Source organism: Malania oleifera, chromosome 13 (genome assembly GCF_029873635.1).
Source record: "Malania oleifera isolate guangnan ecotype guangnan chromosome 13, ASM2987363v1, whole genome shotgun sequence".
In the NCBI taxonomy this organism is placed as follows: Eukaryota; Viridiplantae; Streptophyta; class Magnoliopsida; order Santalales; family Ximeniaceae; genus Malania; species Malania oleifera.
The window spans coordinates 22,748,391-22,767,600 of NC_080429.1; the positions used below are offsets into that span (position 1 = coordinate 22,748,391).

A 19,210-nucleotide genomic window follows, 5' to 3' on the forward strand; every position below is an offset into this window, starting at 1 on the left:
AATCCATCATCAAAATCCGCCCTCTAATATGTGAAAAACTTTCATTTAACCCCATTAAGAACTGAATGACATGTTGCTTATCTTGATATTTCAAGAATTCCCGAATAGCATCACAAGTGCATGTTCTTAGAACACCACAAGAACAAGTGGGAATCTAATTATAGTCAGCCAATTCATCCCATAAGGATTTAAATTTCGTATAGTAATCTCTTACCGACATGTTTTCTTGAATTAGAATGGATAAATTCTTTTGAAGTTGAAAAATCCTTGGTCCATTTCCTTGTGTAAATCTGTTCTTGAGATCTTGCCACATATCCTTGGCAGTGTGAGAACAAATAATGCTAGCCCCAATTTCTCTTAATACTGCATTAATGATCCAAGAAGATACCATATTATTGCATCTTTCCCACATAGCATTTGAAGCATCTGTTAAGGATGGTCTGGCAATTGTTCCACTTACAAACCCAATCTTGTTCTTCGCCTTCAAAGCCATCATCATGGATCTACTCCATGTGTGATAATTTTCCCCAGTGAGGACATTTGAAACCAGTATTGTGCCTGGTGAATCACCACTCTGTAAGTGGTATGGATTACTTTCTTCTTTCATATTGCTCATTGAAATGGATGAAGTAGACATTGCACTGGACCTTCTCAACTTTCTGCTCTGATACCTTGAAACAGAGTATAGCAGCAGTTGAGAACTCAAGCAAGAAAAGAATTCTTTCTCTCTTATTCAATATCTTGTACGTACAGCTGAGACCTCGAATATATATATAACCAGAGGAAGAAGAAGAAAGAAAAAAACAGAAGAAGAAAACTAGAACAGAAACTAACACCCAACTGAAAAATAAACTGAAAAAAAACTAATCATTTTTCTGTAATAGCCAGATTGCTGAATGGGTGGGATTTGCTGAATTGCTCACATGATTGTTATGATTTCTGGAGAAATAAAGGGAGCAATGTCCCTTGGATAAAAGAGGTATGGAAGAGTGGAAGCACTCAGAAACATGCTTTTATTCTTTGGCTGGGTATTAAAGGGAAATTATCAACAAATGATAAGCTTGTTGGGGAAGATGTCGACCGGCTTTTTGTTTTTGGTAAAGAAGAAACCGAGACTAGCTGTAGACCACCTCTTCTTCAGTTGTAAATTTTCTTCATCTATTTGGGGTCTTCATCTATTTGGGGTCGGATAAGAGACTGGCTGGGGTTGATCAAATCCATGTCTACCCTTAAAGCTGCGGCTAAATGGTTACATAAAGAGGTTAAAGGAACCGGAATACAAGCGGTCAGGAAAAGAGTTGGATTTGCAACCACGGTCTATTTCCTATGGCACTTTAGAAACAAAAAGAAATTTGAAAGAGAAGACATCTTGACTGTGGTAAAAGTAATTCAAAGACGTGTTTAGAGTTGTAATTGATAGGTTTAACTTGTATTCTTGTGAGTAGGAGGTTGAATGTAAATGTATGGTTTGTTTTGTAATGGTTTTTATTTTTGGCCATCATAGACCTAGGTATGTCTAGGTTGCTATGTAACTTCTAAATGATTGCTATTGTGATTGGGGTTGTTTCTCCCCTTGATCCTGGGTATGCCCAAAGTATATTGTAAGTATTCTTTTGATCAATATAATTACCCATTTGATCAAAAAAAAGAAATTAAAAAAACAAATTAAAGATTAATACCATTAAAGAAAATAAATTTAACATTAAAAGACTTCAATAAAAAAATTTAATTAAGAGATATTGTTTATGACAAAAAAAAAATTAAACTAGAAAAATAAAGTAAGAAAACTAAGAGTAAAGTAGGAGAGAGAGAGAGAGAGAGAGAGAGAGAGAGAGAGATCTGAGAGACAGAGAGAAGATGAGAGAGAGAGAAAGAGAGAGAAAATGGTAGAGTAGATGTGTGTGTGTGTGTGTGTGTGAGAGAGAGAGAGAGAGAGAGAGAGAGAGAGAGAGAGAGTAGTCATGAGTGAGGAGGAGAGTTGTAGCAGCTGTACTTCACACCGCTGCTCCTGCCTACGACTAAAGCTGCTACCCAAAAAAAAACTATAGAAAAACCAGACTTAAAGTAACCTTACTTCCCCCCTCCCCAAAAAAAAAAAAAAGCAAACCCTCACTTTTCATTGTAAAAAATAAAATTAAAAAATCCAACACCTCTCTTGCTTATGGGCCTCGAGCCCCCCTGGTCACATCAACTTGATGGGTCTTTATTCATTTTTTTTTTTGATTTTGTTAACACATGGCCCATCTGCACTTTCAAGCCCCAAATTCGGCCCTCTCCTCCTCTTTTGAAGCCCAATGTTTTTCTTCGCGTGCATGCTTTAACCCACAAAGCTCACGGCCCAGTAGCCGTCTCACGGTTACGTTCTTGCAAGGCCCAGTTGCTTCACATTCTTGTCTCCTTTTATCTCAACCCACATTTAATTAAAGCCCAGCCAGCTGCTCTTGCTTTTCTTTAATGCACACGGCTTCATGCTTTGTTCTTTAAAGCTCACGCTTGCCTGGTTCGATTTCTTTTCATGGTCCGAGACCCTTTTCTTTCACGTGCATGGCTTTCGCGTGAACTTTAATTTCAAATTTAATTTCTAAAAATTATCTTAAAATATTAAAACATAAGTATCCGTAAATTTACGGCAAAATAGGATAATTATCTCCAATGAGTTCAATGTTGAAATAATTTAATTAAAATTATAATCTTTAATGCATGATTTTAAATGTCTAATTACGCAACTTTGACGCGTAATCAAGTCTAAAATATAATAATAAGATAAAATAGTTATACTTACTTTATTTTTATTATAATATTTTAGGCAAAATAATTATAATTACTCTATTTTTATTATAATATTTTATGTCATATTTTTTTATATTATTTCTATTCATTTAATTACTACCTTACTTAGGAACAAAAATGAACATGAGTTCATTATGTTTTTAATCTATTTTAGTTTTAAAAATATTGGCCTAACAATTTGTTAGTTTTAAATCATTCTTATTTATATTTGGCCACTGATTTGTATGTTCACCTCATCCCTTTGTCAATGTGTCTATGGAATGAGAATGAGTGAACTAAGTTTTATCTTGGAGATGACTCTTACTGATATCACCCGCATATATGGAGGTAAAAACAATAGGTATCCCACGACTCATAGGTCAGACTCTACAATTTATTTGAATTATTATTTATTGTGACATATAATTTTGTTGATCTTATTGCATGTAGAATAGACAAATTAATCCACATATTATATATATAAGCAATCAGACTTACCAACCCTGTTGACCCTATGGGTCATTCCCAATTTTAATAATGACAAATACTCTTTGTATTTGATAACCTTCAAGTTTGTGTGCAAAATCATATTGCCTTGATTATATTGATAGCATGCGGTGACTTGAAGAGAAGTGAAGAGCCGGCATATTTATTCATTGCATTTTCTATTTAGGTCTGTAATTTTAATTAAGAAAAGATCTATAATAATCTGCATATCATGCATGTGGGACTATAAGCTCAAGACCTTAGAGAGACCTTAGGGATCACCCTTCGGTCGACCGACGCCGGATTTTTCCGGTATGATAGAAAGACCTTAGGTCCCTAAACAAATGTACAAACAGTCCTCATATCACTTACATAATCAAGGGAATCAATTGGTTAAAAATTGGACTTTACTTGAAAAACTTGAGAGAGTTCAGGCGACCGAACTTGTGGCGTTTAAAACGTCACGGGCGACCAAACCTCGGACAAAGTCAAAATTGTTGACTTCTTCTTCGGCAAACTGAACCAACTTGAGCATATCTTCCTCAGTCACCCAAATCCATGTCAGAGCACTTTTCACCAACTCGAGCGCCTGAACCTTCGAATTCAAAAAGACCTTGGGCGACCGAACTTGCTAGTTCAATTAACTGAACTTAGCTTCGGGCACTCGAACCGCGGAAAGAAAGTTTTTGTCTTTTATTCAGCCAACCGACCCTGATTTCGGACATCCGAACCTTTAAAAACTGATTTTCTGACTGAGTCTATTCGGGCACCCGAACCTCAGATCGGACAACCAAAACTCGCGGGTTAAATTAATTTTTACTAAAAATTAAAAGAAGTAAATTGGGTTAATTTTTCTAAACTTGTTTTAAACTTTTCTAATTCTTCTCATTGAGTCCCCAACGGTCAAAAATTTTTCCTTCCCTATATATACATGTTCATTTGTTTAGATTAGCAAGAATTAGCAAAAATAATTAAGGTCAAATTCTCTCAAAATCAAAAATCCTATTTTAACCTATACTACTCTCAAACACTCCAAAACTTCATTTTTCTTGATCTTTCAAGTGTTGTAAGTATATTTAGAGTGCTTCTGCTTAATCCTCATTTGCTCATACTCTCGGTTGTTGTGCTTATTGTTTGATTTTATTATTAAAAGTAAAGCTTAAAGTTCTCCCACTGATTTTATTTGATAAATCTTGTGTAGGAAAACTTTGTGGCTTGTGGTTTTTGCATAGATACAAGGTACCCTAACTCGTATTTTTGTGTGCAAAATATTTTATGAAGTTTGATATCAAACAATTATAGTGCTTGATACAATTTTAGAAAATATTTTTTGAGTTTGTTTGAATATTATTGATAGCATATTTTAAACACTAATCTGATATTGAGATTAGATATACTTTACTTTCAAAGATTAGCTTGTTAGAACACTCTGCACATATTTGAGATTATACATCTTATTAAATGTTGATTGCACATGTAGAGCACCAAACTTATAATTCATACATACTTGAGGTATATTGATTATATTGTGCATAGAGGTACATATTTGTTTATGTAAAAGACATTTGTTTGTACGTAAAATTTTACATTTGTTGTATTCCAGGCGTGGGCCTAAAAAGGGAGACTAGCCCTATTGAATAGTTCCAGATTGGCTTAGCCCCAATTATGAAAGTTAGGTGCACCATCCTGATAAGATGTAGATTAAGATTAGCCCCACTAATTAACCTAATTGTAAAGGTTGAGGTCAGTCCTGTGCTGATTGACCTAATTGTAACCGATATCGCTCTACCCATTAAGTGAGCATTAGTAAAATCTTCAACCTTGTGAGTTAGAGGTAGGAACGTAGACAGTATTAGCTAAACCCCGATAACATATCGTGCGTGTACTTTTTATTTTCGCAATTTATATTCCGCACTTTCATTTTCAATACATGTATGTACTTTGTTTAATTCATTATATGATGTACATGTGTTAATTAGATTTATAATTAAATAGAAAGACCCTAAGTTTGTATAATACTATTGTTAGATTGGTTAACCTAGAAATAAATGTTTTAAATACCCAATTCACACCCTCTCTTGGAAATAGAGCAAAGCTAACAAACCCTAATTTGTTTACTGAATATTTGGTCCAACTAGATTTGGATTTTGCTAATGAGAGATTTTTTATTTTTTATTTTTAAATCCCTACTATATGGTCAACAAAATTATCCTAATGTTTTAGCTTTTGGTCATAAATATATAGTCCATATAAAAAATCTTAAATACTTACAATCTCACATAAGAATCTTAAAATATTTTTGCATAATAATATAAACCAAAATATTATGTATCATGCCATGCCGCATCTGAGGCTTCACTGAGAAAGCAAAGTTCTATTAATTACAATGGCAGAGCCAATCAATCACCAACTCTGCCTCAACGGATTATAAGATTATTTTTCTGAAATGCCTTTTTGATTCAAATTGCCTCATCCTTTTTCTGAGAAGCACATAAGCCAGAGCCAATCAATCACCAACTCTGCCTCAACGGATTATAAGATTATTTTTCTGAAATGCCTTTTTGATTCAAATTGCCTCATCCTTTTTCTGAGAAGCACATAAGCAGAGCTCATGCGCGCTTTGGTGGCACATACTGCACTCGCTCCTCCTCACATATGTTCTGCACAGTCGAACAAAATGATCAATTTATACACACAATGTAAATAAATAAAATAGAGCGCATGTGGATCAGGAGGAAAGATCAATGGTCCAAACAAGCATGCAGAATTTGAACTGTAACAGAGACTACTAAACAAGACCCATCTACAAGTTCCACCTGCCCCAGTTGCTCCCTTTAAAGAGACATTCAGAAACCTTGAACACACAAGTGCTAGTCTGGAATCCAGGATTTAATAAGGCCACCAAGAAGATGACAGCGGACAGAGGAAATCAACTAGATTAAACTGCTCCCAACAGTTTGTACAGCAACCACATGAACAAGAACAGAACATTGTAAGGTTTTACAAATTTCTGAGAATGAATGATGTGGTGATAAGTAGCGTAAGTTGCTGCCAAGCAACTGAATACAAAATTCCAGCAGCAATAAAACAGAAGAAAAGCCCCATAAAACAGAAGCAAAGCCCCGAAATGTGTGGAATCAAAGAGGATACGAGAACAATTAAGATTTTTAGGCTACGTTTAGTTTACGCAATGGAATAGCAAGGAGTAATATAGCATCTGCACAGGGAAGGGTGCCCAAGGCAAATTATCTCACTGATTCATACAGAAGTTTCTATTATACAACAACGAATATGGATTGTGAATGAGGAATGACTATTCCCAAATTTTATGATGGGAATGTCTCTTCATCATATTTTACTCCATACTTGATGAAATATCATTTGTCTTAAAATGCCACATTTTTTAAAATAAACAAAGAATTGTATCAGAAGAGGGAATATACAATATAAAGAAAAAAAGGATAAATAAAACAAGGAGAATAAGAGATCCCCCAGTTGCAACAAGAAAACCAGCAGCTACAAGATCACAGAAAACAGAAAACTCAATGAAGCACAGCCAACCAATCCGGTCGCAAGTCTTCCAAAGAAACATGTTGAAAGAAACCACTTGCCAACACCCCACAGCAATGCAAAATAAACCACTCTACTCCAAAGCATATTGCCAGTGATAGCCACACCTTTAAAGATTCTAGCATTCCTCTTCAACCAAACACCCCGAATAATGGCCACAAAGGTGCACCGCCACAAAACATTACTATCCTTTCCCTTGCCAAATCCTGTAAAACATAACAGTGCAAAGAGCCTTGAGCATAAGAGGGACAAATCCAGAATAATTTATTCCAAACAGCCAAAAAGTAAAAGGACGATGAAGAAACAAACGTGAGTAAACTAAGCACACCAAAATGACATCTTCTTTGTAAACCACTATATTTATATTCAATCATTATTCCATTTCTAACCTCTTCCATTTCAAAAACTAAGCATAACTTCAAGGCCGCCCAGTAGCAAACTCAATTATTGAAATTCCTAGAGAAGCTGACACAGAAGCTCTCAAAGACTTCCAAAATAAATTACACAAAAAAAAAAAAAAAACCCTAAAAATCCCAACCTTTAACCTCTTTTTAAAAGCTTATAATCTAAAGCCCTCCCTTTATGATTTAGCAGATCACATGGGTTTAGTGACAGAAATACTAAGATATAATTAAAAAGATTCAAATGACATTAAAAAAAAAAAAAAGCTCTAAAACAGGTAAATTATAGCAGCCTGCATGCTCCTGCTACAGTAATGTCAATAGTTAATATACAACAATTTTTGAAAAACTATAACATAACACAATAGGGATAAATCAATCAGTTAATTATTAAAATACATATTTAGGCATATTTAGTTGGCTTTTTCCTTTTACCAGTAAAATATTGAGGTATAGTAAATTTAAAAAATTTATATGAATTATTAATGCACATTCTACCCAAAAAAAAATTCCTCTACATACATTGCCTATAGTAACATTTCCTAATTTAACATTGTTCATCCATACATGTATCAGTAAATTGATAACATAATTATTAGAAGTATCATCAGATATTAAAAATCATCTGATAACCAAAAACAATCAGGCAACTAGCAATAAGGAGCATTAAAAACATTTTTCCAAGAACTAACAAGTCAGCAACAAATTACAAGGAAAAACATGAAAAACATTGTGTCAATAGATGAAAGAGCCATGTCCAAGTAGGCAATTTTGGGATTTTCTGAAGCAGGACATTATTGGGATTTTCAAAGACTTCCATATAACCACCAACTTTGTGTCCAGTATCAACTCGATCTTTATCTCCTTGATTCCTAAGAAACTAGGGGCTTGTAATATCAAAGATATTCGCCCGATCATCTTGGTCGGCAGCTTATACAAAATCCTATCCAAAGTCCTAGCAACTAGGCTCAAACATGCAATCTCAGAAGTTGTTGATAAGCACCAGCATGCTTCATTGCAAGTAGGCAAATTCAAGGATCTGCTCTGATAACCAATGAAGTTGTTGATACAAAGATTAAGGATGGGAAAAGAGGATCAGTGTGCAAGCTGGATATGGAGAAGGCTTTTGAACACGTTAACTGGAGTTTTCTGCTGTACATTCTCCGAAGAATGGGTTTTGGGAAATCTAGGTGCAGATGGATCCAGCAGTGTATATCAACACCATTTTTCAGTTATGATTAATGGCAGCCCTACTGATTTCTTCAGATCATCTTGCGGTCTAAGGCGAGATGACCCCCTTTCCCCCATTCTGTTTATCATGGTCTTGGAAGTGCTGAGTCTTATGATAACAAGTGCAAATGAAGGCAGCTTTCTAAAGGGTCTTAGCATTGGAAGGAACAATGATTCTATGGAAATCACCCACCCACTTTTTGCAGATGACACTATCATCTTTTGTCAGGATGAGCCAAAGCAATTTCTTAATCTTAGATGCATCCTCCTCAGTTCAACGTGGTTTTAGGCTTAAAGTGAGTCTATGCAAAAGTGAAATCATTCCATTGGGGATTGGCGATCGTGGTCCTTTACTTGCAGATATCCTTGGCTGTACTATTTTGACCTCCCTTTGGGAGAAAAATTTAAGGACAAGCGTATTTGGGATCCCATTGTTGACATGTTCAAAAAGAAACTCGCTGGTTGGAAACGGATCTTTTTGCCAAAAGGTGGCAGACTCACTATCATTAAAAGTACTCTGTCCAATATGTCAGTTTACTTCATGTCCCTTTTCCCTATCCCTAGTGCAGTGACCAAGAGATTAGAGGGTATCCAAAGAAGATTCCTTTGGGGGAAAACGGGTGAAGTTTTTAAATATCATCTTGCTAAATGAGAAGTGGTTAAATAACATTTCAAAAGGGTGGCCTTGGCCTCATATCCCTTATTATCTTTAATAAGGCCCTTTTGGGGAAATGGCTTTGAAGATTCATGAGTGAGAAAACAAACTCTGGAGGGATGTCATTGCTGTCAAGTAAAGTTTATCATAATGGTTGGACCTCAAAAGTTTCACAAGAAGCACATGGTACAAGTGTTTGGAGATATATCAGAAGGGGATGAAGAATTTCTTCCCTCTAATCTATTTCCATGTGGGAAGGGAGCTGATGTTTTATCCTAATTGTTGCTAACCCTATTAGAGATGGAGCCAGAAACACAGCTGGAGACACGTTGAGCTGAGTCAGAAAACGTGTGAATTTATTCTCCATTTATCTCTTGATTATAAACTTCCAATTTGTGATTAATTTGTATTGATTTGCATTTAATTACAATGTAAAATCCAAGCCTATATAAAGAGGCTGTGGAAAGTGACAATTGCACAGCATAGCACAGTGCAGAGAGAGCACAGAGAGTGCAGAGAGAACTATGAGGAAGAAGGGAGGAAAAGAGAGAGAGAGAGAATTGTCACATTTTCCGGCGAGTTATTGAATAGTTGGTGTGTGCTCTATGGACGTGGGTCGTTTTTGACCGAACCACGTAAATTTCTTGGTGTCACTTTCTTCTAGATGCTCACAGGATCTTAACAAGTGGTATCAGAACCCGATTGGAGCAGAAAATCCAGATCGGAAGTGATCCCGAAATTCAGAGCTCTGTCCAGTAGATCAAAAGTGTGTTTTGAGGCCACCATCGTATTAACCTCTCTGAGACGAAAAGAAGGGTGTCCGTCGGAGCTCGAACGGAGTTCAGAAAAGCCCGCACGCGTCTCACTGCAGCAAGACGCCTCTCCATGCGCTGGCAACGCGCCGCACGCGTCTTCCTCGCCCAACCGCCTCAACCCGACCCGACCCGGGAAACTCTCAGTCCTGGGTGAACCCGAGATCCGATCCACGAATCGGATCCGACCCACGAATCGGATCCGACCCACGCCTCAGAACCGGCCACGTCAGCTGACACACCAACGAGAGCCACGTCAGACGGAGCCGCCATGTCAGCGAGTGACACGTTAGCAGGCCACTGACACGTCATCAAGTGGGTCCCACTGCCACATCAACAGATGGACCCCACCGCCACATCAAGAAGGGACCCCACTGCCACGTCAGCAAGTGCCACGTCAGCGATTTGACCAAGTTTGACTGAAAACTTTGACTGAGCTTTTCGGGGTCGTTTTGGGTCCGTTTTTCGAGTGACTCGAACAATTTCTAGGGTTTTCTATCGTTCTGGATCCATCCGTGCTATCCATTTGAACTAATTCCATGTCTAGATTAGCAAATCGAGATGTCGATTGAAAACAGCTCAAAAATCGAAATGTTCAATGGGAACAATTTTGATTTCTGGAAGATGCAGATAGAAGACTATTTGTTTGGGAAGGAATTGCACTTACCGTTGAAGGGTAAGCCGACATCCATGAACGAGGACGAATGGGAGTTGCTTGATTGAAAAGCCCTCGGAGCCATCAGAATGACGTTGTCGAAATCTATGGCGTTCAATATCAAACATATAACATCCACCAAATCTCTGATGGATGCGCTCTCAAATATGTACGAGCAGCCTTCAGCCGCAAACAAGGTATACATCTCACGAAAAGACTATTCACGATGAATATGTCTGCAGGTGAGAGTTTCAGCAGGCATCTGAATGACTTCAATGAGTTGTCTGATCAACTCGCCTCAGTCGGGATAACGTTTGATGATGAGATTCGGACTCTACTGATTCTCAGTCAGCTCCCTGAAAATTGGAATGGTGTCGTCACTGCCATTAATAGCTCCACAGGAAAATTGAAACTTGTATACGATGAGGTCGTCAGCATGATTTTGACAGAGGAAATAAGAATGCAGCCAAATCATAGCTCCAATTTGAGTTCAGCCTTGAACATGGAGAGTCGAGGCAGAGGAAAAAGGCATGGACGATCAAACAACCGCGGCAGATCTAGGCCCAGGCGGCCTCAATCCGAAAATCCCAGAGGTACTCAGGACACAAGTTCCCAGAGCACTAAAGTTATTGAGTGTTGGAACTGTGGAAAGACTGGTCATTACAGGAACCAGTGCAGCAGTGAGAAGAAAGAATTCGAGATGAGGGCAAAGACAGAAGCAAATATTGCTTCTGAGAATGATGAGATGTTGATCTACTTTTCGGAGAGCAAGCAGGAGTCTTGGGTCATAGACTCCGGAGCCTCATTTCATGCCACATGTTGCAGAGATTGCCTAGAGGAGTACACACCAGGTAATTTTAGTAAGGTGTACCTTGGCAACGATCAACCTTACTACGTAATCGGCAAGGGAGTTGTGAAGATCAATATAAACGGGTCAGTATGGAAACTGAAGGATGTCAGGTATATTCCAAACCTAAGAAAGAATTTGATCTCAGTTGGTCAGTTGGCAGATGATGGATACACGACGAAATTCATTGGTGATGAATGGAAAGTCTCAAAAGGTGTACTAACGATTGTGCGAGGTAAGAAAAGCAGAACACTTTTTCTAACCTCCAATGCCTCCATGTCTATTTTAGTTGCTGCAAGAAATGGCGACAGCGACATCTAGCACCAACGACTTGGTCACATGAGCGAGAAGGGACTCAGGGTGAAGCACTCAAAGGAAAAATTGAGTGGTCTACAGTCAGTGCAGGTTGACATGTGTGGGGATTGTATAGTCAGGAAACAGAAGAGGGTTAGTTTCCAAATAAACACCCATGAATGTGTTGGGACACATCAGCAGAATACCGAGAATCCTTAGGTGGAGGAACTAGTGGAGCAGATCGTCGCACCACCATCTCCTACTCCAACTCCGGAGCTTAGGAGATCTACTCGGTCCCATATACCAGACAGAAGGTATATCGATTACTTACTTCCTACAGATGGAGGAGTGCCCGAATGCTACGATGAAGCATGTCAGGTTGCAGATACGAGCAAGTGGGAGCTTGCGATGAAGGATGAGAGGAAGTCCCTCACCTCCAACAGAATGTGGAAGTTGCCCAAAGGCCTTCATAACAAGTGGGTGTACAGAATCGAAGAGGAGCATGACGGCTCCAGAAGATACAAGCCTCAGTTGGTAGTCAAAGACTTCGAACAGAAAGAAGGGATTGACTACACCGGCATTTTTACACCAGTTGTGAAGACAGCCATCAGATTAGTCCGCAAAAATCGAGCAGACAAGAAGGTGGCGACTACAGAGAAGCTGAAGTTGTGTTCAACTTTCGTTGGTCTTCATGCTTGAAGACACATATTATGAGCACATCATTTATTCATGATGCTCTGGTTGAGGAGGTGTCTCTGTCTCCAAGTGGGAGATTGTTAGAGATGGAGCCAGAAACACAGCTGGAGACACGTTGAGCTGAGTCAGAAAACGTGTGAATTTATTCTCCATTTATCTCTTGATTATAAACTTCCAATTTGTGATTAATTTGTATTGATTCGCATTTAATTACAATGTAAAATCCAAGCCTATATAAAGAGGCTGTGGAAAGTGACAATTGCACAGCATAGCACAGTGTAGAGAGAGCACAGAGAGTGCAAAGAGAGCTGTGAGGAAGAAGGGAGGAAGAGAGAGAGAGAGAGAGAGAGAATTGTCACATTTTCCGGCGAGTTATTGAATAGTTGGTGTGTGCTCCGTAGACGTAGGTCATTTTTGACCGAACCACGTAAATTTCTTGGTGTCACTTTCTTCTGGATGCTCACAGGGTCCTAACAAACCCTCTCATTATAGCACCTTTCTGATCATTTGCATCTTCCACAATACATAAACTTTCTTAAAATTTCGTCCTTATCCTACCAGAACTTCTCTTCAAATTGTTTTTTCACATTTCAACACCCTTTGTACTGCCTTCCAACAAGTATAAGCCTTTTGGCCCCTGAACTTATCAATAAAGTTGGGCCTCTCACCAACATATTTTCACCCCAAAACATCATTTTAACCCCAACCCCCAAAAAAACAGCCACCAATGGAGGCTTACTAATCATTCTCTCCTCACCACAAGGTTCCTCTCCCACTAGCCACTAAAGGTATAAAAACATCGACCAAACTCCTTGAGAGAATAGCCGACTGCTCTTTCTCCAAGAGCGAAACAGTATTAATAGCGTTCCACAGATTTACACTACCATCATGTGATTTTTGAGCCAGCACTGTACCCTGTTGTACATTAACAGATCTAATTTTGGATCCAACATAACGCAAAGCCAGAGATAGACACTGGACCTACTTTGGAGAATGTAAGTTGACTGAATCCATGGGCTGCCCGCTAAAACTATTAAATAGGCTTCAGGCATGACTGCTAACAGAAACATCTTGCAAAGCCTGATATGGATGTCAGGCGAGAAGGTAATTTGACTGAAACCATGGGCTGCCCACTAAAATTATTTGGATCTAGCACATTCGTAGCCAAAACATGACTCAAATGCAAAATAATGTAAATAATACCCAGCCCACCCCACTCCAATCCCAATCCATTTCTCATGAGTTCCCAGGATCTAGCCCTCTCCGCATCACAAACCCTAGCTGCAATGAAGTTCTCCAGACTAGCACAAACAACCACATACCAGAGATTGCACCACACATCCACAGGTTGCTGGAACTTCAGTAGTGAACCTCCCACCAAGACATCCTTCCAGCTCCGTTGATTTGTAAAGATCTACTCCTGACCTCATTGTGAAGGTTGGGAACCTTCTTCATACCAATCACCTACTCCAAACCTGTGCAACAAACCCACACCAGCTCTCCCATTTCAAAACCCCTCTGATGAAGATAAGAGTACCTCTTGTTATTCAAGTGCACACTCAATTCCAAAAATTTACCTTTGTTATTTGTTTTAACTGCAACCCAATATTTGAAGACAAATTTCACACCCATCTTGCAGCCCATACAGTGATCCTAGTCCCCTTAATCCTAAGTCAAGATCTCTCCTCCAAATGAACAAAACTGCCTTCCTCAACCCCTTCCAAACGCAAACTAAAAATCTTGCTTTCAATCCGCACAAACTTGAGATTATCCTCTATACTTACCTTCGATTGGATCCATGGAAAAGGAAGAGGAAGGAGCAAGCAAGAGCAAGAGAGATGTTTTCTTCATTTGTCCTTTTCCAAGCTTTTTTATAATACATAATAAATAATAAATTTTGAAAACACCAAAAGTGCACAATATTGAAAGATGCAAATAAAAACCATCAAACCTTCTAAAGGCAAGAAAACATTACAAAGAAAAAACAAATTAAGATTCAATCCATTATTGCGAACCTGCATCTCCTCTGGTAGTGCCTCTGAAACTGCAAGGGTATAACAACCAGGGACAAATCTTGCAGCAAAAAAGTTAACAGAACCTCAACTTCCACAACACCAAAGCACTTAATTATAAAGGAAAAAAATAATAGTTAAAACTCAAATTCAAAAGAATAGATGGCTATGAAAGCATCAAAAGGATTGGAAATTTAAAAACCTGATACGACTAAGGGCCAGTTCAAAAACATTTAAAAATAAGCACCTATAGTTTTGACAACACAAGTACTGTTTGCATTGTTTCAAGTAAGCACATGTATTTAAAGCATATATTCATTTTATTACTTAATTAAGACAGTAAGTAGCTCCTACTTACATCTCAAACACTTGGTTATTACCACTTTTTTGAAGCTCAGCCTCTTTCTTTTGATAGATCTCCCTGATAATATCCTACAATGGTCTTAGAGCTCCTTCCAAGCTTCTCTACTACTTTAGATTGATAAATTCTTGAGATTTAGCCTTGATTTAAGCTTCAGAATGAAATTTAGAGTTTAATCCAAACATTGAGTTTCTAGCTCTGATAGTTCAATCCATTTTTGAAAGCTTCAATGATGGTCTCACAATGGTGGTAAAGGCACCATCTCCATCCCCATCCCTCTTGGTTTAGATCAATTCTTGAGCTTCACTTTTGGTCTGAGCTTAAGAATTAAATTTGGAGTTCAATTTGAGCATCGTCACGCCTTCTCACATCCTCTTTAGGATCCAAAGTTTTAATTCAATATCTTTCATATAACATATTTTATTTGTTAAAAGTGGACAATTATCACATGATAATTCTACCTTCAATCATTGTTAATTTGTTTCATTAAATAAGATCTCTTAAATTTAGAAACACCTCAATATCCTCTCCAAAGTATACAAGTTCCATCACATACTTTTCACCAATGCATCTATATAGGCATACTCCTGACATTCAACATTTAAGAACATGCGCCAAACGGCCATACTGCGATCCCCGTTCCCCGTTCTAGATAACATTATTTCAACTAGAAAACATATTTGGCATGGCTTATTTGTCAAAATTTTATATTGAATATCTAACACACTAAGGGTAGAAAATAATAAACAAAAACATACTGCACAAATTATCCAAAAAAATTATTTTAAATTCTATGGTTTAGAGGGTGAGCAAGAAGGCATCTTATAGCACATTATAGCGAAGATGAATATGCCTACAAACAATTAGTATTCAACAAGTCTTATTATTAAAAAGTTATTTGATACAATAATCTTATCATTAACTTTATAATTGTGTAACTAGCTGTGAAAAATTGTCCGGCTTACCAATTCGAAACCATTGGGCAGCCCAACTTTTGGTTGGATCGATGAGTGAAATTAACCTATAAAAATTTCAACAAAACCAAAAACAAAACAAAATAAAAATTAAAAAAAATGGAAGTTGTACAAATACAAAGTATATCACTCTTAAATAAAACAAATAAAAATATCATAAGGAAATTATGCTCTATGCAACTATAGATTTTTTTTTAAACACTAAAGTACGTCGGACGAGACACCTCCACATGTCAATAATTTGTTTTCCAAACATTCATCAACAAAACATCCATGTGCAACCATGAATCCTGGCTTTACAAACACAATAAGAAATAAGAAAAATGTATGTGTTCCTGCTACAAAAAAATAAATGATAAAGATTATTTCCATTCTACATTAGTCCACAAGGTTCTTACAGCACACATGTAACCTCAAGCAAAGATGTCAATGCAACCCAACAAAGAAACAAACATATCCATGGCAGTGTGAATTAAGTCTAAAACTATGCTTGTATAACACTATTCATTTATTTATTTATTTGCTTTCAAAATTAAGAAATACTCATGGTAACCATTTGAGTCGACTGAAGTAGGAATATTATTTTGTGTTATTATAACTTTTTTTATCAAAATAAATCAGTTCATTTTTATAATTTTCTAATTGTTCCAAAATCCTATAAGTTGATTTAAATCAAATTCAATTTTTTTGCTTCTAACTCAGAACATTCATTTGCTCGAAACTGATTTGGTTCCAGTTCTACTTTCTGTAAACCTAGGAAAAATAAGTAGATTCCAAGTTATGTCCATGGACAGAACAATAATGTCAATTAGGTCCAAAAATTCATTATATTAATTACACCCAGATTTTTTTAAGTCCTTTCTTTTTTTCTTTTCCAAGAATGAGATAAAATCATTCCTACTCATAACACAAGTTGTATGACTCTCAAATCGCAAAAAGCAACACCCCCACTGCATTGTTAATAAAAAGCAAGCAAGTTTTTCACTCCTTATATTTTATCATGCCCTTCAACTTTACAACAGCTCCAGGAAATTTCCAAAGGCCACACCACCAGTTTTAAGCAAAAGTTTACATTAAATGAACTATAAACATATTATATAAACAAACATGTCAAAAGTTATTTCATATTGTACCCTGTGAAATTAGGAGTAGTGCAATCCACGACGCGCTCATTGTCATGCTCCATCTTAAAGAAAGGGCAATTCTCACAACCTGACTCTCTGAACTGTTGGAGTGACCAAAAGAAATTAAGGAGTCAAAAAACAAATACATAGAGCAAAATCATACAGCTGTAGAACCAAAAAGAACAGCATTTCAGACCAATCGTTTTTTCATGTTTCAAAAAGAAGAACTGAACTCGATGATCACATCGAGTTGCTCCACTGTCATGGGTTTCATCTACTACAGGTCCCTTAGTAATAAAAATCTAAGCTTTAAGGTTCCGTCATGTGTTCCCATCTTTTCTTCCATCCCGCACATTTTCTCAGTAATCAAGCAGAGATTTGCTGTCATCTGAGTGGGAAAATGACGAAACAAGCGGAAGCCTGGTCGCAATAATAACGCTTACTTGATCGTAGGTTTTGACGAGCCTGCAGCGAAGGCAAGCCCTCAGTTCATGGCCGAAGCTCGTTGGAATCTGCGCTGGTGCGCTTCCCATTTTCGCGTTGCTTCCTCCTCCTTGCTCTCGAAAATTTCACTGCAGTAATCTTGCCTTCCGCAAATACGATAAACACGGAACGGGGGAGAGCGAGGAAACAAAGCACCCTCTCCCGCCCTGCCATTATTTATACGAAGCTCTTTCCTTTGTTCCATGCATACAAATTTTAAAAATAGAATTCAAACTTTAAAAAAAAAATTAGATTTAAATTTTAAAATTTATTTAAAATTAAAAATCAAAATTTTAAAATTTATTATTTATACAATTTATGTTTTATTGTGAAAAATTTATGCAATAATTATAATTTTAATTTATATTTTTATTACAATGATAATAACTATTACGATATTATTGAAAAAATATAAAATTTTATTTATGCTTTCAGTTGTGATCTTTTCTTTATTATATTTATAACTCAAATTTTGCGATTTAGTATATTTTATTATTAACATTAATTCATCATAGCAAATTACTAACTATTTCATTATTTTCTACTTTACAGTATATCTTCAAATCAAAATTCACTATTATTGATAACTATTAAAAAATAATAGTTTTATAATAAATATTTAATTTAATTTAATAATTAAGAACCACAATCTTTGCCTTGTTATTTTTTGGATAAAAGATACTAACCTTGACTCAGATTCGATAAAAAAACAATAATCTTTCTTGAGGTTTCAAAAATTCGACCTGAGATTTGAAAAAAAAAAAAAACACAAACCTACCATTGTATTTTTCAAAAAACATAAAATTTGTTTGGGGGTTAGTGTCTTTTTACCAAATCTCGTGGAAAATTTGTGATGTTTTTAAAATCTCAAGGAAGATTTAAGTCATTTTTTGAAAAATCTCAAGAATGATCTCTATTTTTTTTTTTTTTTTTTACCAAATCTCAATTGTTTTTGTAATGATTTTAAATATATATATATATACACATTATTAGTGTAATAATTCTAAATAAAATATTAATTAATTAATTAATTAAAAATTGAATTATTAAATAAATATATATATATAATGTAATAATGTAAAAAGAATATGGATGCACTCGAACAAAATTCAATCTAATCCCAACTAGAGGTTAATGCAGCCCTGCGAGCCTCATTCTCTCCTTTGTCCATCTCTCTCTCTCTCTCTCTCTCTCTCTCTCTCTCTCTCTCTCTCTCTCTCTCTCTCTCTCTCTCTTAATTTTTATTTTATTTTATTTCTTTTTTTAATTCTTAAGTAATCTATGAAATTATAAAATACCCTTCCTCTACTTTTCTATCGATAGGAGAGTTTTCAATTCATTTTTCATAACAAATTTCAAAAAATGAATTGAAAGAAAAGTGAGGAAAAAAATTTAGTGGTGGGTGAATAATTTTTATATACTTAAAATTCTTACTCTTCCACTCTTTCTCAACTCATTTTAAGAGTTCATCTTTAAACCATATTAAAGAAGTAGGTCAATGTAAATGAGTTTGATTAGAGCATATTTTTCCTAAATATGTCTTAGTTAAATTAAGCGCATGGATTTAATTATATCAGTTTTGTTATTTAAATATGCCTAAGTTGAATAACAATGCTTGTATTTGATCATATCCGTTTTTTTATTTAAATATACTTGAGTTAAATTAAAGTACATAGATTTGATCATACTCGCTTTTTATTTAAATGCACCTGAGTATGTTTTGTTAAGAAATATTATAAAAATTTTTAGGTAATTTATAGCATAATAAATAATTATTAGCACACAAACCATGTGGCGTGAACTTATTTGAATTCATATTAAATAAATGAGTAAGGATGAAT

The 19,210-nt window shown here is 36.2% G+C and overlaps 1 protein-coding gene across 1 annotated transcript; it reads right to left on the reverse strand.

Moving 5' to 3' along the window:
* Positions 1 to 5,843: 5,843 nt before the first annotated feature.
* Positions 5,844 to 17,455, reverse strand: LOC131146599 (transcription elongation factor SPT4 homolog 1-like). The gene is made up of 5 exons (XM_058096276.1): positions 17,330 to 17,455; positions 16,896 to 16,987; positions 15,750 to 15,809; positions 14,431 to 14,488; positions 5,844 to 5,915 (listed from the first exon to the last, which is right to left on the reverse strand). The coding sequence occupies exons 1-5, from the start codon at positions 17,417 to 17,419 to the stop codon at positions 5,865 to 5,867; spliced, it is 351 nt and encodes a 116-aa protein (XP_057952259.1). The 5' UTR covers positions 17,420 to 17,455; the 3' UTR covers positions 5,844 to 5,864.
* Positions 17,456 to 19,210: the final 1,755 nt, after the last annotated feature.

What these genes read in the sequence shown, in the direction of transcription:
- LOC131146599 (XM_058096276.1), bottom strand. Translation starts at nt 17,419, where the DNA reads ATGGGAAGCGCACCAGCGCAGATTCCAACGAGCTTCGGCCATGAACTG. An exon ending in TCGTCAAAACCTACGATCAA is followed by an intron (nt 16,988 to 17,329) that starts GTAAGCGTTATT and finishes TCACTCCAACAG; the next exon opens with TTCAGAGAGTCAGGTTGTGA. An exon ending in CACTACCAGAGGAGATGCAG is followed by an intron (nt 5,916 to 14,430) that starts GTTCGCAATAAT and finishes TCGACTGTGCAG; the next exon opens with AACATATGTGAGGAGGAGCG.